This window comes from Cyrtonyx montezumae, unplaced genomic scaffold, assembly GCF_038088225.1.
Source record: "Cyrtonyx montezumae isolate F1298 unplaced genomic scaffold, pur_monq_1.0 scaffold_3, whole genome shotgun sequence".
In the NCBI taxonomy this organism is placed as follows: domain Eukaryota; kingdom Metazoa; phylum Chordata; class Aves; order Galliformes; family Odontophoridae; genus Cyrtonyx; species Cyrtonyx montezumae.
The window spans coordinates 37,805,240-37,828,508 of record NW_027072034.1 but is presented as its reverse complement, the minus strand read 5'-3'; the positions used below and the strand labels follow the sequence as shown (position 1 = coordinate 37,828,508).

Here is a 23,269-nt window from a genome sequence, read left to right as displayed (position 1 = left end):
TGTTTTTGGAGCTCAGTGTTGAAAATAAAATTACACACTATGAACATTTTGACAAGTAGAGTTGGTCTAAAAATGAACATAAAAAGGGCACTGTGGGGCAGCATTTTTATTTTTTCAGTCAGGATTGCACATCACCCAAGTGCAAAGGGTAATTTTAGGACTGCCCAACCTGTAAATTCTGCTTGGTCATTTTTCAGAGGGGAGTTATCTCCATTCTTATGCATGACCAGCAAAAATAATTAAGATCCCCATTTTCCTTTGCATGTAAATCGATGACTTCCAGGACAACTTTGGCATTTCATACACAAGGGAACCTGATAACTAGAAAGTAATGCCCAAACCTAAAAGCATGCCAGTTCTCATTCTTATTCTGTGCTTCTGCAGCAAGGACTATCTGATCAGGCTTTATATCATCTATGTGGAGGACTGCCCTTATGTAAATTATTTTGCATGTCCGTTCTTGTTCCTTAGGGGTTCTCCTTGATCTTGGGCTGGCCTTTTATATTTCTTGCTTGGTTTGGACCTGTAGCACGTGTGTCCTATTTTATCTACCTATTATATGGAGAAGTGGATTAAGGCTGGCACAGATTCACTGAACCCTAATCCCTTTAGAGGGCCTGCAGGTCTCCAGGGGCAGTAAGTACTTCAAATGTTGATACTGCTAGATTCAGCTGATGTTGCTTGAAATCCGTTCAGAAAGCGGATCTGGAAGGCAGAAAGCAGGAAGTTTTACATTGTATTTTGTTTTTATAAATATAATCTCTCTATTAATGCTATTTTATGTACATTCAGTACTTAGTATATTGGCCGTATAACTTCTCCAATGAGTGTTTCCACCCACTCTGAACAGCACTGGGTCAAAGGCAGATTGCTGGTGAGTCATCTATTTCCAGCTTGTTGAAAAAGGGATAAAATATAAACTGTGTTTGCGCTTAGGTACCTGTATTTGTCATCTCCAGGTCACTACGCAGTGGTTTACTCAGAGGAGCCAGGAGAACTGCAAAGCATTGCCAGCACTCAGAAGCAGCACCAGCACATGCGATGTGCGATCTGACCCATGCTCTCCCTGAGGGAGAGGTCCTTTGATGTTCTGGTCAAGAAAGCTGTGTGTGCTGTTAAAAAATAAATGAGCCTATCCAAATTGAAAATGGAGCAGTGGAGATAGTTGGCATAGTTACTCTGTTAATCTCTGCTGGGGTTAGCAGCAGATAGTGGGTGATACTTCTAGGAGAGGCCATGGCTTCCCTGTGCTTCTGCCAGCAAATCAAGGCCATCACCTTGTGCCTTCCTGGCTGTGTGATCTGCATCTAAAGCCCCTTAGAGATCATAGAATCACCAGGTCTGGAAAAGATCTACAATCATCTGTCTGTCACCGGTGGTTCTCTCCAAACCACATCCCTCAACACAACGTCTAAATGTTCCTTGAACACCTCCAGGGTCGGGACTCCACCACCTCCCTGGGCAGCCCATTCCAGTGCCTGGCCACTCTTTTGGGAAAGTAGGTTTTCCTACTGTCCAGCCCGAATCTCCTCTGGTGCAAGTTAAGACCAGATGAAGAACATTGGGATGGCTTGTTGCTTGGCTGGAAGTCAGGTGAGGAGCTCCAGCTGGCAATAGGCAGTAGGGTTTTCCAGCCAGGGAGTTGCATTCCTAAAACAGCCAGAGCAGAGAGCTTTGCTCAGGATTTTGTCAGAGGGGAAGAAAGAAATTTTTAAATCCCTTTTTAGTAATGGCAAATCTGCCTCGGCTGAATTGATGTTTTCACTACTACTTGTCATATTTTTCTCCTAGAAAATTAAGAGTGTAATTTTAAAACTTGGGAAAAAAAGCAGCTGACTTGTTTTTAGCTTTTGTCAACTTTTAAAACCCTGATGTGGTAGTTTAGAGGGGGTAAAGCTGGGCTCATGGGCTGGAGCCCATCTCTTCAAATGAGAGCAATAGAGCAGCTGCAAACTGCTGATCATGAGTGCATTATGATAGCTAAAACTTGTTAATGCTCCAAATTACTGAGTTAAATCTTTGTCCTCTGATCTAGATGCCTAGCTTTAAAAATAAATCCTTTGGATTATACCAAAAATTTGAACCGTCAAGAAATAAATGGTGTGGTGAGCTGAAACATAGGTCTCTTAAACTATCCTAAATTTAGCTGTGTTTCAGTAATCTCTCATTCGCTTTTCATTGCTGTCAGCAGCCTGCAGGGTTTCTCTTAACGTTTATGATGGAAATGTCTGTATATGAATCATGCCACTGTGATTATGGTTTTTTGCCACTTCAAGGAATTAGCAAACAGTGCATAGTTTCTCTGGTAAGGAACATCTCATTCCTGGATCATTTCTACCAAGAAGTACTTCTTCATGCAAATGTCTTGCATTAAAGACTCCTTATTTTATGAGTGGTAGGTGAAAGGTATTTCTGTTAAGCAAGTGCATATAAAGTTTTTGGGGTTTTTTGGACTTACTTCACTACCATCACATATTTCTGTAAAACTGATACCAATGGTAGTTATTAACAGGTTTTTGCAAATATTTTCTCACTGCAGTTACGTACTGCCTTCATCACAGAAAAGCAGATGTACCTAAACTGTGGAAGCCTGGCAGAGCTTTCATTTTTGGAATCCCTTTACTAAAATCTTTGGAGACCAGATAGTTGCCTTCTTAAAATATCAGTTGCCTTCAAGTACAGAAACTTACCATTTACAAAAGAATATTAATAAAGCATTATTTTAAAATAATGTACTAAATAAAAATGAAGCATCATAGCTTTGCAAATTATAAATATATTATCATGTAGTTTTAAATGGTACTTTTTTAATTTCAGCTATGTCAACCAACTGCAATACCTAATAATTTTTAAAAATACAGATTAATTACTTGAAAAAAATACAAGAGACTGAATATTTTTAGTACCACATTTTATCCACTGCATATAATCTGCAATTTATTATTGTCACTGTAGATTATGGATGAGAACCCCTGCAATTATCCTCCGTTAATACATTTTTGAATTGGAAGAAAGGACAGAGCTGGGGTGCAGCTGGTGAACAATCAGTTAGCCTCCATTGCAAATGCTCAAGCAAGCTCTTCAGTGCAGCTTCTTAGTGATAAAATAGGTAAGGCTGGGTTTTCTGACAACACGTGGAACATGATCGATGATTGTAACCTTTACTTAAAATTAAAACTGTAACCTGGGGGTGGGCTCTGCAGTGCTCTTCGGTTCACAAGCTTTGGGATAGCAGCTTGTTTTTCTGTTCCTCACACCATAAAAATATTTTTAAAGTTTATTTAAAAATAAATCAATATATTTTGGGTTACATACTCATTTCCATTGCATTGAGCTTCCATTCCTCTTTATAGTTTTTAAGTAATTACATCAGTATATATTTTGAGTAGAGAGGCAGTTACTGCAGGACAGAGAACTGTTAGATTATATTTCCTTTTCTACACAGCAGCAAACTGTGCAAGTGGGAGCAGCTCTGCACTATTTGCAGCTGAGCTATATGCTGAGAAAATATTCAGTCTTCATTTTATAATTTCTCATACTCACCTAAAGAAAAGAACAAACTGAGGGAGCTTTCCTGAAAGGAAAAGCATCTTCAGAGAAGGAGGTAAAGAGCATGTTAAGGCTGGCAATCTATTTTTCCTTCGAGTAGCGTCTCTGTAAGAATGTGTTCCTCAGTCCTATTTTCTTTTGAAATACCTTACTGTGGTTATAGATTGATTTTTTTGTTTGTTTGGTTTTTCAGATTTTTTGTTGTTGTTTTGTTTTGTTTTGTTTTATTGCTGTGGTCATCTACAGATATTTGCAAATGCTACATAGTATTAATTTGAGTAATTTTGGAAGAAATAAACTATTTTTCTCTATTTTTTTATGTTAGCAATTTAAAAATACCGATGCTTTCTCCTGCAGAATTGTTAGTAGGCTGCCTAAGCCTGCTGCTTGCTAGTCACAGGTGGATGTATGTTCCTCTGAAAGTCTCCCTCAAATCAGACACTCCTTGTAACTGCTGTCAGATGTTGGATCAGCTCTGATGGCAAGTGTGAAGCCTTTTATTTTCTAAATCAAAAGCAGTCATTTGTTATGGAGGGAGAAAACTAAGTCCCAGTTAAAACTAAAGGTATGTCATTTGAGTCTGTAAACCACCCATCAAAATGCCCTTGACCCAAAACATAGGAGACAGAGAACATTGGAAAGCTGTCTTCTCCCCTGCCCTGTGGTGCTCATTTCTGTGTCTGAGGAGCAAGTGCAAAATGCTTTCCCTTGTGCACTGAGCAGCACCTCAGTGCTTACTGAAAAAGGAACCAGGGGGACTTAACTCATCTGAAGTCCTGAAGGGGTATATCAGGCCTTGAAGAGGTGAGGAATTGGTCATGCTGTGGTTGGCAAATCTCTTAGGTAGCAAATAGTGAGCCCTTAGTATATTCATGGTGGGGCATGAAAAAATATGCTGGGACAGTGGAACAAAAACAAATGTTACTGTTTAATTAATATTAAATAAGGTGAAGCTTCCTTGTGGGCATTGATTCATGTGCTGCATGGTGTCAATAACTGTTTGTGAATGGAAGTCGTTTTTCCCTCACAACGGAGCATAACAGCCATTACCTATCCATTAGCTCCATAGCCGTTTTCAAGCATCAATGGATATGATAAAAATAAGTAGCATTTATTTTATACCACTACATAAGCTTTGTACATTGTTCACTAATAACTGAAAGGAGTCTTTAGGAGTTTTTTTTTCTATTATTGCACAGACCACATCGACATTTTCAATAGCTGTAGGTCTCGGAATAAATGCAAAAGTCTCTAAGGGTGTTTATTATTATTTTTTTCTAGTGGTGTTTTGTTTTGTTTTTTCCTTGCTTGTTTTAATGGGAAGGTTATAAACATTCTGCTCTTTGAGGACAGTGCTGCAGTAAGGTGGACATATTTGTCACTGTTTGGTGTTAATGCAGTTTCCTGTTTTTCCTACTATATGACTCTCCTTTTAATCTCACTGGTGGTTAATATGCCATTTTATTTTTTTGGTTACGTGACGAGTCCTGAGATTCAGCAAGGAGAAAATAATTAAAACTATTTGTTTCGCGCAGGCTGTCAGCAGCTATTAGGGATTAGACAAATATAAATTAAGTTTCCCCCTGCCCCCCAGCCACGGTACAGACTTTTCAAAGTTCACAAACAGCTGTAATCCTCTTTTATTGAGCATGGATTTGAAAGTAAAGGTCAGTTATGTTTTGGTCACTGAGGAGTTTGTACAATTGCTGAAGACCGAGTGTTTAAGTTATTTTTAAGCATTGAGATTATTTTTATATAAAACGCATGCTTGTTGCCTGGAAAACTCCTGTTTCTCCATCGTGGTTGTGTTACTGAGCTCAGATACTGAGCAGCCCACCATCAGCAAGCAGAAAAAGACAGGCTGGGCAGCTTGCACCTCGGGAAGGGCAGCACACAGTCCCCACATGGTCCCCACACCCTGCCGCCAGCCCTACAGCTTTGCAATGCAACGTGCTGCGGCTGTTGCAGGGCACAGTGGAAGGGCAGGGGGAGAAATGGGTGGAAGTTTAGGTTGCAGATGTGTTTTGCATACCACCCGGGAAGCGGAGCCCTAGTATCGGCTAGAACAGCTCAATTCTGCAGCAGAGCACGTATTTAATAACAATAGGCGGCTGCAGAGCTGTGCAGACTTGCAGAGGAAGAGCAGAATTTTAAGCGAGCCACGGGAAGCGCAAGAAGACTGGGGCAGGGCTGCCCAGCTCTGGCAGTCTGCGCTGGCAGCCAAGACTCTGCTCAGACCTCAGCCTTTATTTCGGGGAGTTAAAAGCAGCAACTAAACCCCAGGAGGTTTCTGCATTAATTCCACTGGAAATATTCCTGGAAAACAAGTTTCATAATCTGCAACATTGCTGTTTGCTGTGCATCACCGGGCACGAGCAGAGACGGCTCTTCGATTGGAATCGCAAGGCAAAAATGCACATGAAGCAAAACAGTGCTACCAAAGAATTCAATATGAGCTCCCTAAACAAAGCAAATTACTTCAACACAAGATGAGCTTGCACCGTGTATTTGTTGAACCACAGAACCCCGCAGTATTTGTTTCCCACTCTGAAGAACTGCTCTAACCTCTTAGTCAGGAAGGCCTGTAAATAAAAGCACAATAGAAACTTTCCTGGAGCTCTTAATAAAATGAAAAGGTTAATTCTCATCAAGTTACTCTGGCTATTGATAATTCCACAAACATAAAAGTCTCTGGGTTGCTTTGTATAGTATCTCAGGCCATGAGTTGCTTCTGCCCTTAGTCCAGTACCAAAACCCCAGGCAGAAGCTCTCTGCAGAGATCGAGCTATTAGAAAATAATATAACTGCAAAGGTTTTCATTAATATTTGGGGAATTTTAAGATTCTTGCCCCTTAATATTTTTTGTTTATTTTTCTACTTTTTGGTTTTTTTTAATAGCAGGATGGGGAAAGACTTCAGGTACAGAAGGGATTACACTTTTTTTTTTCTTTTTTTTTTTTACCTTTCCTGTTTTTCATTGTCCCCCATCAGCTCATAGGATTTGACCAATGGCTCTGAATCTCATTTTCCGAACCTGAACCAATTCTTCCTGTAATGTGAGGTTCAGATCCTCACACAGGACTAGGGTAAACCATATCAACTGTATATCAACATGGCATTTCTTCTACGGTGCCCTTCATCGGCAAAAGAAGCAGGGTCATGGGAAGGACCATTTGTGAATCCAGTGATGGCCTTGCAGGGGAGATGCTTTTCATAAAGTAATGGCTCCATGTACTACTTTAATGAGGATTTACCAAAGATCTTAGCAATAAGTCTGGATATTAAAATGAACAACCTTAGTGAATAGTAAAAGTCTGGGTCTTCCTACTTTGCAATCTTCAGGATATCCCACTTACTTGCTTTCCTTTATCTATTCCATTGTCAAGATCTGCTTTCTTTTTTTTCTTTCTTCTCCTTTGTAAATTAATACAAAGGCTCCGCAGCCTAACATCTCCCTCTGTAACACAAGAAACAATCTTCCCTTCTTTCAGATTTTTTAGCCAATTAAATGTGATAGATTCAGGCTCACAAAGAACTGTGTTCAAGATGGAAGTTTGTTCAAGATGGAAGTTTGAAATGCTTCCATTTCAGTCCTTAGGAACAATTTGTGTAGCTGTGAATTTGTGTGTTGGTTCCACTTATAATCAGCTCTACAGCAACAGAGAAGATGCCTCAAATCTTGTTTGACGTAATTTTAGAAACATGACTAATCTCATTGAAATCGATGGCACTGTTTGCCTGTCTCAAGTTATACGCATTTTTTGGGGGGCTCTTCACATTTCTAACCATTGATGGGTTCCTTAGTGCACAGTAAGGAGCCTCAGGGTGGATTGATTTAAACAAACCCACTTATGTTGCAGAGCTTAAACCTACCTTCATTCACACACACCAAGAGGCTTGATTTGAATAATCAAATTCAGTCTTCTTTTGCATTTGCTTTTTTAGTTTGTTGAAAGCAGGTTGACTCTGGTGGGTTAGTAAGCTTTATGTTATGTTGATTTGCAACTGAATGTAGTTTTCGCCTTTAAATTTAGTACTTCTCTTGGGTAACTGAAAGGAGGATGAGCTATGTAGACGTCTCCATAATTATATGGCCTCAGAATATATCTGTGATTTCACGCATTCTGTTCTGATAGAAAATGGGAAATGCTGGTTTTGTTTATGAGATGAGTAGTGCTTTATTTTATAAGCTGCTATCAGGTAAAAGATGAGTGCAATTAAAATGAAGAGAACTGACATTTTTAAAGGATTTTATTACTTCAACGGGAATATCTCGAACTTATTGGAGACATATTTTTCATCAAAACAGAGGATGTGTAATCTGTAATTATTTACTGATTCTGTTTACTATTTGTGTCAGAAAGAAAATCTGAGCCACTCTCACTTATTTACATTCTAAAATTTCTATAGAAGTCTACTCTTCTTGTTTTCCTTCTTTGTAATAAATAACTCACTTGATTATATATTTTTCAGTTTATTGTTCCAGATTAAATGCTGAAGTTGACAACAACTGGAATTACAGGAATCATCAATTTGCAGAACAAAATCCCTTTCCTTCTCACCCCCCTCTGTTTGTCTTCCAGTTTAGGTTTTTTTCCTTTTCTACTTCCTAGTTTAGGAAATATTGTAAAATTATCATTTAAATGCTCTTAACAGTTCTGAAAAAAGAAACTCAGACCAGTCGGGGCATGGACAGTGCTAAAAAAAAAAAAAAAACATTTAAAGAGCCATGTAGATGTACTCAGCAACATGGTTTAATGGAAAATATTGGTGATATGTGGACAGTAGGACTGGATTGTATTGTAGGTATTTTCCAGCCTTGGTGATTCTACAGTTCTAAATAGCATTTAGATATCTGCTTGAAACTTCTTCCTTCAGCCAGAACAGGCTCTTGCAGGAATATCTCATGTCAGTCCTGCACAAGACTCAGAATCAGTGAAAGCAGAAAGGAAGTGATGTCTGCGACCCAGGACAGGTGCTGCTGGGTGATATGTCTCTTTCAGCTGCCTCTGAGGACACAGATGCCAGCTATGCTGGGGAGCCTCTGGCAGTTTCACAGTGATGGGCAGCTCAGCTCCACCACACTGCTCCCCTGTCCTCCTCCTCAAAAGGAAGGGGAGAGAAAATACAGTGAAAAAGGGCTTGTGAATTTAGATATGAGGACAGAGAGGTGGCTCACCAGTTACTATCAGGAGCAAAACAAATTTACCACCCGGAGATTAATATAATCTGTCGCCTATTACTAACAGACTGCTCTAGAACTAAAAGCAAGCTAAAAACACCTTTCCCCATCTACCCTCTTCTACCTTCTCCTCATGAGCTGTGCCAGAGAATGGGAAATGGGGCCTGCAGACAGCTGTGTGCTTTACCTTTTCTGCTCCTTACCTTTGCTAGCACAAGCACTGGCCCTGCCTGGTTCATGCCTTTGATAACATCTTGGGAAAAATTCTCTGTTGTACTTACCCAGGAAGGGACTTGCACCTTCTCACCACAGCTTCAGTGTAAGCAGAAGCCTTGGAAAATCCTTGGTTTCTATAACTGTACTGGGCTCAGGACCGTTCTGTATCCCTTCTAGAGATGTGAACCTGTGAAATAGATGTTAGTCTGTTTAATTTGGGTTTATCTCATTTCATCTGTGCTCTGTACAGTCTTTATTTGATCTCATCATAGCTTGTAAAGGATTTCTGTGTTGTGGTTCTTTAAGTTCCATCCTCTTCTGTCCAATGTGTTTGTAAGCAGTAAAAAAGAATTAGCAGTCCTGATAAAAAATTTGTAAAGTTGATGATAGTCATCTTCCATTTTCATAAAAGGACAGAGTGATTCGTAAAGCACTAAACAGCAAGTATAAGATTAAAGTAAAGGTAGGGGTCTACATGTCAGAAATAACTGTGTACCTTATGCTCAAAAGCTTTGTTTTCTGCAAAAGCCAAGACACTTATTTTGCATTAGCCTTTGGGCAAGAAAATAAGTTCTTCAAAAGTATACACACCCAGGACCATCATCTTCAACAGTTGAAGCATTGCTGCATCTTCCACTGTCTACATCTGCTTAAAAAGGTAGCTGCCATTTCAAATGTAAACATACTTCTGTGTGCTTTTCTTTGTTGTTCCCCAAAAGCTGTCCTCTTTTGTAAGAATTCAGCAAACTGCAGATGACCCATGTGCTGTATGAGATAAATGCATCAGGGAGTTCAAGCTTTAAAGCTTTCGTGGTTGTTTGTTGTTGTAAGTCCTCTTTAATTTTGATCTATTTACATCTTGATTCATATTTAAATTGTGTTTCCAACTAAAAGAAATTGGTTGCATGTTATTAAATGAGGCAGATGTTCCAGCCACTACCTATCAAAAAGGTTGCTTCTGTAAGGGCGCTGCTGGAGGGAGGAGCAGTCTTACATTCTAATTTATATTTCACAGATAGTAATAGTTCAAAACCCAGCAGAGCTAAAGCCTTGCATAGCTAATAAAAATAACAAGATGGTTCCCTAGCTTTTTCTAGCGTGAATACTAAGTTGTAATTAAGTATTCTTACTTAATAATAGATCAGTCTTCATCTTGGAATGAAGAAGATTATATTGAATTGCTCACATGATACTGTAATTATGGCCATAGAACTGGTGATAAACAAAGAAACTGGTTCTTTTGGCTTTACAGCGCAAGGACTGAGTAACAGTCTAGAGCACTAGTAGCCAGTCTAGTCTAGTAGCCAGTCTAGTGCACCAGGATTAAGATTTTTCCTGACCAGTAGATCACTCTGGCAATCTGTTCATAGAGATACTGCAGAAAATATCAGATTATGTGAATGTACTCAGGATAATTCAGAGTGATTTAAGCGCATGCTCAGCACTAGGTACTTCCTGGGCATCACTTGCTTTCCAGATGGAGTGCCATGCACCCGGAAGCATCTTCAGCATTTTGTGAACTCTGTTGGCTTTTTCCTTCTGCTGTCCCCTGCCTTATTTCATGGACCAAGTGTTCTTCCAGCTAGTGGCTGTCTCTGCTGGATGCTCATACAGTGCCTGGGGCAACAAGGTCCTATTTGTCAAACTTGGCTTGCTATTACTGAGCTCAGGAAAGTAACAAGTGTAATGTAACTTGAATGGCTACAGTGGTGTCTCATTTCTGACTTTGAAGACCTTGCTGTCTGCTGCAAAGCGAGCTTAGAAATCAACATGCAGGCAGAGTAAGCTTCCTCAGTGCACTTGACAAAATGAACAAAGGATTCCGTTCTGATTAATGACTTTGACCTGAAATTTCAACTCCCTGCAGTTATGTAAAGTTGAATTCTCGCTTCAGGTTTGAAAACTGCTTAAAATTAAACATTTTTCTTCTGGTTCTTCATTCCAACAGCTTAGAAAATGCAAAGTGTGAATCAAAAAAAAAAAAAAAAGCTCACTCAAATCACTGGGGCAATGTTGCACTCCTAGTTCAGAGAGATTCCATTTGAAATTAAGACATCTAGATTTATTTTTGTTCATTTAGGCATCTGCAAGTGATTTCAGTGTTGAAGCTGATATTTGCAGCCAATGTAGATTTCTTCAATGGGGCCCAGAAAGCTGGCCAGCCAACAGGGGCTTTGTTCAGCTGCCTGACAGCATAAGCATCTGATGCTACTTGAGGTGACACGCGAGGTCCTGCTCAGTCTGAAGCAGCTGCATTGGCAGAGGCGGGCTCAGGGCTGTAGCTGCCGTTGTCCTCAGTAAACCTTTGCTCGTGTTTTGAGTCTGACAGAAGAGCCATCCCAGGGCTTCACAGCAGAGCCGCTTGGCGACTTTCCAGCAAAGCAGATTTCTCGGAAAGCATTGCTGTGACACAAAAAAAACCAAAGTGAAACCTTCCACCGATGACACCATCCAAAGATTCACTGGAAATCAGGCATTCGGGCCTAAATCCCTGCCTGCATCTTGGGCTGCCGAGCCAAAGGCTGAGCCCAGCAGTGTGACCCCAGTCCAGCCAGGGGGGTTTCTTATTTCCACTTTGTCTCTAGGCTTCTCAGCCACCTACATAGGGCTTGTTGTGAAGATGAGGAGGGGCTTCTGAGCCTCTCGGTGTACCCAGATTTTTTGGAAATGTCTTTCCAGGAAATTCAGTTTCAATAGCGAGGGAATGAGATTCAGGATTCGATACTCTTGCGTCTATTTGCCAGGTATCTCTGCTTCTTTCCTTCATAGCAGCTCATGATAGGGTGCTCAGGGAAAACCTCTCTTTCTCAGAACTGGTATGAATTTTTTATATCATAAAAGCTCCTTTCCTTCAACATTTTTTTTTCAGTTTGAAAACTGCTTTCTGTTCTTAATTCATCAGTGTTTTGCCTTCTCTTATAAATTAATATCCTTATTTCAAAATGATTTCTATAGAGCCACAACATTGACAGGAGAGAGGCTCCACATTTTACCCCTGCCATTTCTGTTTGTAGTTACCGACTCTTTTAAAGATTAAATCCAGAGATGTATTATGGCTTGAATTTGCAAGTTATGGGCTGAGGAGAAATTAGTTTGATGTCAGTGACTCAGTCCCACAGCTGTATATTCAACAAAACATCTCTATCTCGTTTGGGTCTGTAATCAAGGCAGAAATCAGATAGGCAGGGAATAATAGTGAGCTATATAGGAAAGAATAGGAAGACAGACAACACAGTTGGCAACGAGGACATTTAGTGATGGCAGAGTACTCTCAAAAGCTGTGCTGCAGACCTCTGGTGGTGTTGACATCCTGGAGATCTGTCAGTCAATCCTGGCCACAGGTGTTATCGGTACTTACATCCAGTTGCTACACATCATTTACCAAAGATTGCTGAGCACACCTTACACCTTTGTAATGGCTTCTATTCTACCCTTTGCTTTCAGTACTCAGTGTTTCAGTTTATACTTTTTAGCTGATTAGTTTCAGCTTAAATTTCCAAAGCGGTGATTGCTTTAGGAATTTTAGACACTGCTGAAGTTACGAAAAGAGTGTTGAGAGTGCTTAGCCTATACCCTGTGACTTCAGAGCAGCTTTCACTATTTCACTGAGTCTTGCATCCTTAAGTAACCTGTTTTTTGCATTGATTGAGTAGTTCACAGATCATGGTAATCAGTGCTACCTGGAACACAGGTAATTTGTTTCTCAGTTTGCTTTTATGCCTTAATATTCATGGGAGCACTATGCCAGCTTTCCCATTTTCAGCAGTTTTTAAACTATTCCATGTTGTGCTTTGCCTTAATTCTTGAGAATCAAATGAGGCATTAAGGCTGACTGGATCTCACCCCTCTATTAACTGCCAGCAAGTAGGTAAATGAGTTTTCTAAACTAAGTAGCAGTAATCTCATGTTCTCCTTCCTGTTAATAAACCCCACTATGTGTATTGGCAGTACTGCTCAGTGATCCCAGATGATCCATCTGGTGAATTGTATATTCAGGTTTTCAGTACAGAGGCAAGTCAGCAGAATACCAACATTTGCAAAAGCATTACCAGAATGAGCTACATTCAGTAAGAAAAGCAAAGTAACCTTGGCAAAAATACCCAAGTGTCCAGGTTTATGTAGTGACTTATTTAGTGCTTGCTATGTCTTTATAACTGGAATCTGGAAAACATGTTGCTATCTAGAAGCATTTCTTCTTGTTACCTGAGCCAGGAATGGTCTGGTGAGAGCTTACCTGTTTAGAAAAGAGAGGCTATAAACTAAACACTTTGAAGCTCCCTGCAGAAGAACTGAGTGTCCCTTTAGCTCATCATCCCATGAGCAGATTTTCCATATTAACTGAAAACTGAATGATGTAATCAGTGTGAGCACAAGGTATTATGAAACTAGTGTGGATGAATGTCTCTTCACCAACCTGTTTAGTACTTGTGTTGAGAGATTTTCCACCAGTGTTTACTATAATGCAAAATGTATGGGTAAAGGTGTTTTAACATGTTTTACCTCTGCATTATGTCATTTACCAGCATGCCAGACAGACCTGAGTGTACATCTGCCTGTTTGTCTCCTTATTCCTTTACCTCCAAATGCAACAGCAATGTCAGTCAATTTGCCAGCTGCTTCCTGCTTTTCATTCTCTTTCTCAACCCTCTCATCTACCATCTCTCATGATGGCAACATCCTCAAGTCATTAAATATGAACCAAATACTATCAAGTGATTGACTAGGATGAGGGAGCAGTGGGTGAAGCTATTCCAGAATGATAGTCCTACCCTTCTGACACAAAGTTCTGTATCCCTCTTGCTTTTTCAGTCATATGGCCAACTCTATCAATCAATACTATTTGAAGTATATGAATTTAATCCATTTAAACAATTCATCATTGCATTTAAGACACATTGCAAGGCTCTCATTAATTGCCTGTAGACACTAAGATTATTACTGGGAAAGTGGGTGGATTTCAGAAAAGGAGCCACAGGAGCTTATTAGCTTTGTTTCCCATCAAATTTCCTGTGGCTTCCAATGGTCATACCATGCAGCCTGGAGATCTGTAATAGTACTGTCTGCCCAGAACTTTGAATCCAGATGCGGGCAGAACGGGATGAGTATGGGGGTTATGTACTGCCATCATATGTAACTGATGCAGGCACATGATTTCCAAAGAGTTAAGCTGTTGTGCTGTTGTAGGCAAATGAAATGGATGTGACATTTGATGATGACATGGCTGACCATCATCAGCTAACACATTTTGTGAGCGCTGGCACCTAGTTCTGACAAGATTACATGGCACTTAAAAATGTGTTAAATGGTAAGTCTTTAAGAGAAAAAAAACCACATTTTTTTGGTATCTATCCCAGTTTTGCACAGAACAGAGCGTTCCATTTCATACTGAAAAAAAGTTATTCTGTGTTGATCATTTACTGTTGATGAATACTTAAACAAAATAGTGAAATAACAAGGCTTCTTCAAAACAGCATCTTCTTTGGGCATAAACAATGCCAAAACAATGTATATAGAATGCATTTTACGTAAGTGAGCTGGTCAGATGCACACCTTTGTTTGCATAGTGAAAATAATAGTTAAATGCAAAATGATATGAACATAATCAACTTTATCCATACCGTAACAAACAAAAGTAATTGCAGATGCAGAATTTCATTCAGAAAAATGTTAAGTGTAAACCAGTTCTACTTAGATATGTGGCAAAAACATATTAATTGCAATTGTTTGGATACTAATCTTGTAATAATTTGAAAACAGAAATACAATATAAAATAAAAAGAATTAACACAAATTGGTAACTGAAGGCTGAAGAAGCATTGTGTAACTTATAGAAATCCCTCTTGTCCTAAGACAAGTCCAACCAACTCATGCACAAGATGTTACTGAACCCATATGAAATGTGCATTATTTTGTTACCCCTGTGATTGGAATGGTGCTTGTTCTCACTGCTTGTCTACTGGTAGCTTTTGGTATTATCTCAGTCAGAAAGGTGGTCATCTTTTACTGAGGTATCACATAAAATAAGACATATAGTACTCCCAGGAAAGTTGTCAACCAGGAGTGGTGCTTCCACTGCTGGAACAGCTAATCCTGCTCCCTGTCTGGATACTCATGAAGTGCTTCAGTAGCTGCAAATCGCTCCCAGTTTCTTCCTTCCCGTGAGTTTCACAGGCACCCATAAAAAGGCAGGAACTGTGCAAGTGCCTGTGTGTCTGTGTGTGCTGCTGTTGACCTGTGGGTGTGCAATAGATCCTGAGCTTTGGAAAAGAATCTTGGCTGTTTATGCACAGGTGGATGTAGTGTGCCTTCACAGTAGGTACGAACATGGTCCAGAGGTGGAGTCACCAGTCTCTGAAAACAGATAGGTCATCCACCCAGCTAAATGGGCACTTCTGGCATAGGGCATCCTTTAACAAAAATCATCCCAAATCAGCAGAGTAAGGTAACTTTTTTTTTTTTTTTTCAGCATTAATTAAGCACTCAGAAAATGGGATAAGACAATTAATTAATCATGCATATGCAATTCTGTTCCCATTTGCACTGGAAATATTGTTTTCCTTTAACTTAAATTAGTATACACTAATTACTTGATATATTGTAGTATATTTTCCCCTATGCATTTACATAATTATTGTCAGTAACAGCTGGTAGAAAATTCCCAGTACATTACCCGTATACTCTGAAAATGGAAAGTTTGCACTGAACCTTATACTCACCATACTAGATATGGTGCAGAGGATGAAAAACAAATTAGATCATGTGAAAACTTACACAAGCTGACCTTTATGAATGGTGATGATGTCACTGTGCTTATAAGACAGTTTGCGATGTCCATGTAAGCATATTTAGTATACCGTGGAATCATAGAATATCCTGAGTTGGAAGGAATATTAAAGATCATTGAGTTCCAACCCCCTGCCATGGGCAGGGCTGCCCCCACCAGCACAGGCTGCCCAGGGCCCCATCCAACCTGGCCTGGAACACCTCCAGGGATGAGACACCCACAGCTCCTCTGGGCAGCCTGCACCAGTGCCTCATCACCCTCTGTGTGAAAAATTTTCTCCTAGTATCCTATCTAAATCTCCCTGTTTTAGTTTAAAACTGATCCCCCTTGTTCTGTCACTGTCTCTCCATGTAAAAAGTTGATCTCCTTCATGTTTATAAGATACCTTTAAGTACAGGAAGGCCTCAATTAGGTCTACTTGGAGGTTTGTCTTCACCAAGCTTAACAAGCTCAATTCCCTCCATCTGTCTTCAAGGGAGAGCTGTTCCAGCCCTCTGGTCACCTTCATGTCCTTCCTCTGAACCCATGACAACAACTCTATGTTATTCTTGAGCTGGGGACTCAGCATCACCTGCGACTTTTCTGTACTTTCTTTATATTGAGGAATAAGAAAGAATTTGCAGTATAAAGTAGTTTGGTAAAGATCTACTGCAGCTGCATGAAAAAAAAAAAAAAAAAACCTATTGGCTTTCAATTCATGTATAATCTTTGTTAAACATTTTGGTGTGAAATTTATCTGTCATATAAAAACAATCAAAATCTTTAGATGTCTTGAATAACCTGTGAGACCCTTACCACTGAATTAGCAAGAGCACATGGTATTTCTGACACTATGGGAAGATGCATATAGATGGGACTCTGCTTATTAGACCATAATCACAGAATTCCTCCCACAGACATTCACAATTTTTTAAAAGCATTTTAGTTATGAGCTGCTGTCATTAAGATTTGCGAGTCATTGACATTGACATTTATACTTGTTTGTGCTGGAGAGCTGTTGAAGTCAGGAACATAATGTCCAGTGAACCATTGCATGAAGTAATGGTTTATCTGTGTCACTAGATTTTTAATTGAAGCACGGCAGAAAAGTTAAAAACTTTCGTGTATTTTTTTCTGTCATCTAGAATAGATGAAATAAAATGAGAATGCTTGTATTCATCTTTGCTCTTTTTTACAGTATTAAGATATTTTATATCTGGCCACAACTGATTATGATAGTAGCCACTGTATGTTTTTGACGACAAGTAGAAGCCACTTTTTAGAGCTATCCTAACCCTACAAAGAGTTATGCATGCATATAACTTTATGTTGTTTAAAAAACCTGCTGGACGTGAATAGCTCTATTTTCCATATAATAAAGAAGGGTGAAGTAGTATCAATAGAGTACTAAACTGAAGAAGCACTTTGTAGAAGTTCGGTTTCTCTAGATGATATTTCAAGTTTAGCAATCTTCTTAAAAAATGCTTCAGAAGTCACCTGGACTTAACATACTGTTTTGGTAACATTCTGCCTGATATTTTGCAAGAGAATAGTCCTCTGGATAGATGATCATAGAACCACAGAATGATTCATCCTCTTGATTCATTAGATAGTATTTGAAATGAAACATGCTGTGTTTGTGTGATAATTGATAGCAGAAACTAAACTGGGTGTTACATGGCCACTGAAGGAATGTATGGTGGTTTTATATTTCTTAGCAGCCTATTGTTGTCAGTAGTTTTTCCTTCAACTTAAACACCTTTGGACAGGGGCTTGCCATGTAACCTGTGGGACATGTGTGCTGGAACAAAATGTGGCTCTGGGCGTGGAAGTGCCTCAGCAGAGTTAGTTTTTCTTCAGCAGTTCACATCTTGGGTAATGATGTACCTCTATTCATGCAGGGAACTTGTTTTCCTCAGATGTGCTGAGGGTGTTGTGCCCCAGTGGCATCCAGGGAGGTCTCTGTTTGGGAGACCTTGCCTTATTGTGTGACTTGGCATGGCTCTGATTTAACTGTAAGTGAGGCCAAATGTCAGATTCATCATATAAACTAATGATTGATGAAAAATTGTGCTGAATTTAGTGTGCAGTGAGAAAACAGATGGGTTGTTTCCTTTTAAAATCATCTGAACTTTGTCACAAAAAGCTTCAAATGAGTTAGATTTTTTTTTTAATTAGTCACTGAGTAACCTGTTCAATACTGTCTCATTCATCAAGTGAGTTCTTCATGAAAAGACATCCTGTCAGGTGCAGCAGACAAAGCAATGAACAGCACTGATCTATTAATGACTCATAGAATGATACTGAAAGCATTGTAACATGACACCTTGTTATCTAGCAGACACTGATCATAACTGTATCATTTATAAAAACAAAACATATCAAAAGTGTTATAAATGTGCCCTCCAATGAAACAAAATAAATGCCACTGAAATCAATTCAGTGATAAGCTGTATCATCCCTCTGAACACAAAATGGAAGGGAATGTTTTACATATCCTCAGGATGAAAGGAGTCATCTCTCTCAGCTATTCGTTTGTTAATGTTCATTTAATACTCATGCTATATCAGACATCATAAATCTTACACTATTTTACTTTTTAACACTGCAGAACTCTGATCATTATGCTCTGTATAAAATGTAATTCCTTGTTTTACCTGCCTGCTTGGATTGCTGTTGTGGTTTTTACCATTCTTTGCTTATGTCATATTGTTGCAATGAAAACATTATGCATACAGCATAGCATTCAGCTTCTTAAGGCAGAGTACAGGCCTTTTCATCGTTGCAAAACAAACAAACAAATAAATAAGAAATTACAGTTGGATTTTAATATTTGTGTTTGCTTTTGGGTTTATTAACTCTGACTGTGAAAACTCAACTAATTCTGTATGCTGCACGTGACTAGGTCTTGAAAAAATGGACCAGAGTTGTGTGGCTTTTATCACAAAATAATGCTGTGGCAAAAATGGACCTATACTCTGCTTGTTTGATAGGTTACATTCTCATCATTACCAGCTTGAGGTTATGGTGAAAAACAGGGGAAATTGATTGTCCCTGGTAAGATCCTATGGCAAAACAGAAGTATTTTATTGTACCTCTCCTGAATTTGTTTTTTGTGTCTGTTTATTCTGCAGACTCCAGAAGAAGGAGCCTCTACAACCATCTATGCAGCAGTATCACCTGAGATGGAAGGAGTTGGCGGCTGCTACCTTTACAATGAGGAAAGGACAAAATCAGCTGACATAGCATATGATGTGGAGCTGCAGAGAAGTCTCTGGACAGAAAGCTGCAAGATGGTTGGGATTTCTGATGAATCCAGCAGAGTTCCCTAGAAGAAGCCACTTCCAGCTGGGTAAATGAAATGCATTGGCAAGCATCTTAGGTGAATTCTTGCAGCATCAGTCATCATCCTGGAAATCACCGTTCAGTCCCAAAGGCAAACATGAACAGCTCTGTTCTTCACTCAAACCCCTAGTCTGCTAGGGTGTGGGGGGAATATTCCCACAGAAAGATGTACGTGGTTGGTTTTAAATCTAACCATCAGTTTTGTAAATCATGATGTTTCAGTCCGTGATTAAAATACAATCTTTAACCTTGTGCAGAGTTGACTTTTCATTTATTGTTCAGCAAGAGAATACTTTCCCCGGTGAGCACTGTGTGTCTGTGGCATGTTGAACTTAAACCACCTTTGTACATACAGCTTACTCTTTCATACTCAGTTTTAAAAGTTGCAGCTTCTTTCCTTTAGCTTCATTAATCTTTTAAGACTCTTTATACTGAATGTCAGTTCCTTCTAATTCAGACATTTGGCATTCATTACCATGATGTTGTTTCTATCATAAAATTAGTTTTATATGTCGAATTTTATCTAGAGATTTTAAGTGAAAATGAGAAAAAAAATATGTGAAATCATAAGTCAGGATGTGGAATTCAAATGTTTTCAGTTGAGAGGGTTTAATTGAGAACCTGAAGAATGAGGAAGGGATCAAATGTCAAAATGATGGTGTGTGTTGTGGCAGAGGGTGCAGTTAGCCTGTTGTCTCTGCAGTAGACATAGATTACTTGTCCCCATTTCTCTTGAGCCTATGTAAACTTGTTTCTTGCCCTTTTTACCTATGTATGACATTCAAGAAAGATGTTCACATCCATGAAGTACAGAAGAAAACTGACATGTGACAATATAGTTTGAGTTTCTACGAGCTCAAATAACTAAAATGCAGAACTGTATTTACAATAGTTCAACATACTAACAGTGAAGGTGATGAAGTGTTGTAATGATTTCCTGAGAAGTTTTGAAATTGCCCCCAAACACCTCTCCTGAGTGGAAGAAACTTTCCAAGCATGAACTCTGTGATTAGGGAACCTGAACTCTTGCTGTTAATGGCCTTCTCCCATGTCATTAATTTTAGGTATTGTCTGGAAAAGCAGCACAATCCTATAAATTCCATCACATTTCCTTCTTTAAGATATACACAGCGAAGGAAAGCAATAGGTGGATGTAAAGCTTACATTTATTCCGGTGTACTGGAAATCTCTGCATAACAGAACTAAATGCAAAAATACTGTTGTGCTCTCATTTGTAGCAGACTATAAACAATATGAACGTGTTCCTATGCACTGAACCCCAGACTAATATCCCCTTTGGGCTTTTAGCTCAAACCTGGTGCTTCACTGACCATATCTCCAGCCTATGGTTCAGAGAGAGATCAGATCTGACAGAAAGAAAGCATACTGACATGCCTGTAGAACAGCAAAGAGATGGCAAGACAAAAAATAGTATGAACAACGAAAAGCAGATGAGAATGAAAATAATAAAAATCTGAAGGAGAGCAAATTTCCCCTCTGGATTCAGTAATGCATGGTTTATTTCTGTCTCCTTAGAGTTAGTATGTACGTGAGTTAGCAGCAGGAAGTTTATCACTCCCTCACTATAGCACTTTCTCCGTATGACTGGCTGATTTTTTTTTTGGTAGCTGAATGTAGTGTTTGTGAAATGTGCCAGACTGACACCCTGGGAACTAAAATTCTCTGTTTATTCACGGATCGTGCACAGGATGCACTAAGCCTGCTAGACAGCCAACATTTTCATGTTGCCATAGCATTCCCACAGAGCATCACTGCTGCTAGAAGTATGTCTAGGATTACTCAAATTAGATAGATCCAAATTACCTTCAAGATTAACTCAATCAAAGCTGCACAATATTTAAACAACCATTTTCAAGTAACTTAAGGACTGGTAAAATAGCAAATGCTAACAAGTGTTAGCCACTCTTTCAGTGTAAGCTGAACCACTTCGTTATTGGTCCCACGAAATGTGTTTTAACAGCATTGAAAACATGGTCAGTGAGAGCCAGGAATATAGATTGCAGATTGAGCCTAAATGAGGGAAAACCACATCCTAAAATCAGGGATTACTAGGAGTTATAGTTGAGCAAGTTGTAAAAGCATTTTCTTAGGAACTAAAAGTGGTAAACTGTGTCAACTCTAGTGTCGTATATGCATATGAGCTTGTCTTGAGCAAAATCGAGTTTTGTTATATAGTCTTGCTTGTCACTATGAGTCCTCCCCTGTGACAGCTGCAAAAATCCAACTTAATCCTCAGCATATCTATTTAGGGATATATAGGTATATATGTACAATGTAGAAGCAGGACAATGATTTTACCTCTGCATACAGCAATGCTAAGAACTCCTTGACATTTCACATTTCCAGAACATAGAATTTCTGAAGACTGGAGAAGCCTGGTTTTTACTTCACAGGAGATATGGCTTAGAGACAGCTTGTGTTCTTACAATAGATGCACACATATATACAACAAAAACAATTGAAATAACAATAATAGTAATAATTTAAAACTGAAGATAATGAAAAGATATCTCTTTTCATTAATAGGCAAGGAGTCCAGGTAGGCTTCTAATCAAAGTAGGTCAGTCACAGAGAAGTCATTCATAGATTTACCTCAGGTCCGAAGCAAGAGCATTTATTTCTACTTGTATGAGAATAACCCATTTAACCTTTTAACCTTTTAAAATGGATATTTCCATATCAGTACTCACCCAAAATAATATTTAATTAAAAAATCCAGATGTGGCCTCAATCAGAGAGGGAGAGGGAGGATCACTTTCCTCGACCTCCTGGCCATGTGCTTTTTAACGCACCCTGGGATACCGTTGACCTTCTTGGCCACAAGGGCACACTGTTGGCCCATGGCCATCCTGTTGCCCACCAGGACACCCAGGTTCCTCTCTGTAGAACTCTTTTCCAGCAGCTCAGCCCCTAACCTGCACTGTTGCTATTTAAACAGTGTTGTTTAAAGAGAGAACCTGCATAGTAAATAAATAACATGTTGACAAAGTACCCTAGGTCTCTCAGGAAAAGTGATAATTTTTATGTTAATCAACTGGTTCATTTGCAAACAGTGGGGAAACTAATTACGTACTAGAAGAATAAGTGCTGATGGTCACGCAAAACAAGATAGTTGAAACCCTGCCTTGAGTTCCAAATTGATTGAAGCCTTAAATGTGTAACCTCTAGCCACACTTCCACAATGTTTTGGAAATATTTAAAAATTATTGTTCAATTTTTACTCAACTATCAAGTGCTTGGGTACACAATGAGAACTGGTATACCATATAAAAAAGGAACCTTATTACTTGCCCTCAAGATTACTACTGCATCTTCCAAATGCACAGTGTGATATTAGGGCTAAATACAACAATATGTGGGAGATATTTAAGTAAGTTCTCATCCTAAATAAGCTGTGCTTATGCAAGCTTTGGCTTTTGTACAGTTCAAGTGTGACAGTGTCCTTGCTTGTTCCATGGCATGCCTTATGTTCCAGCAGTCACCACAGAAAGACAAAATCAGATCCCAGTGAAACATGAAATCTGTGGCAGATAAAACATGGATATGTATCTGAGTTGCCTGAGATATAATTCTAAAGTTGTGATCATTGAGGGCATTGACCAATCTTCAGTGGCAGAAGAGGTTAATGCAAAATGTGTATTACACAATACCAGGCCAGACAAGACAATAAGCCATTTTAAGAATAACTGTTTGAAGGTAATTGTATTCCTTTTTAAAACAAAACTGTGCTTCACCAATAAACTGAAGTAGCTGTGAGGCATGCTTTATAACACAGAAGATAAAGTATTTGGAGGTAGAGTCTCTAGGTTCTAAAAATATGTACAAGTTCTAATTTATACTTTGAAGAGTGCCCCTACCATGTCTATTTGAAGGCTTAACCAAACAATATTCCACATCACCTGTAAGATCTTTTAAATAAAATCCACAGATGAGCAAGTATCAGATTTTTTAGAGGAGTGAAACAATTTGAGGCTGATGAGCGTGCAGAATTGAAACACACTGTCACTGTAATTATTAAAGAGTCAGCAAAGACGTCAGTATGGGAGTCCCAGCAAGCAGAATCCTTTGTCTATTGAGAGACTAGAGCAGGCTTGAGATTTAGCACATTTCTCTTAGCTTGCCTGCAAAGTAGTCTTGAGCATTGGCAAGAGGAAAACATAGCAGCAGCCAAGAGTGCTGTTTCTAGATCTGTG

At 39.2% G+C, this 23,269-nt stretch overlaps 1 protein-coding gene across 1 annotated transcript in view; it reads left to right on the top strand.

Moving 5' to 3' along the window:
* The window catches only part of DHRSX (dehydrogenase/reductase X-linked), a 158,005-nt gene extending 138,698 nt beyond the window's left edge, over positions 1-19,307 (top strand). The window contains exon 7 of the mRNA XM_065741264.1: positions 18,845-19,307. Coding sequence (XP_065597336.1) covers positions 18,845-19,042 — 198 coding nt within the window. The 3' untranslated portion in view covers positions 19,043-19,307. The remainder of the gene's footprint in view (positions 1-18,844) is intronic.
* The last annotated feature ends 3,962 nt before the right edge of the window (positions 19,308-23,269 follow it).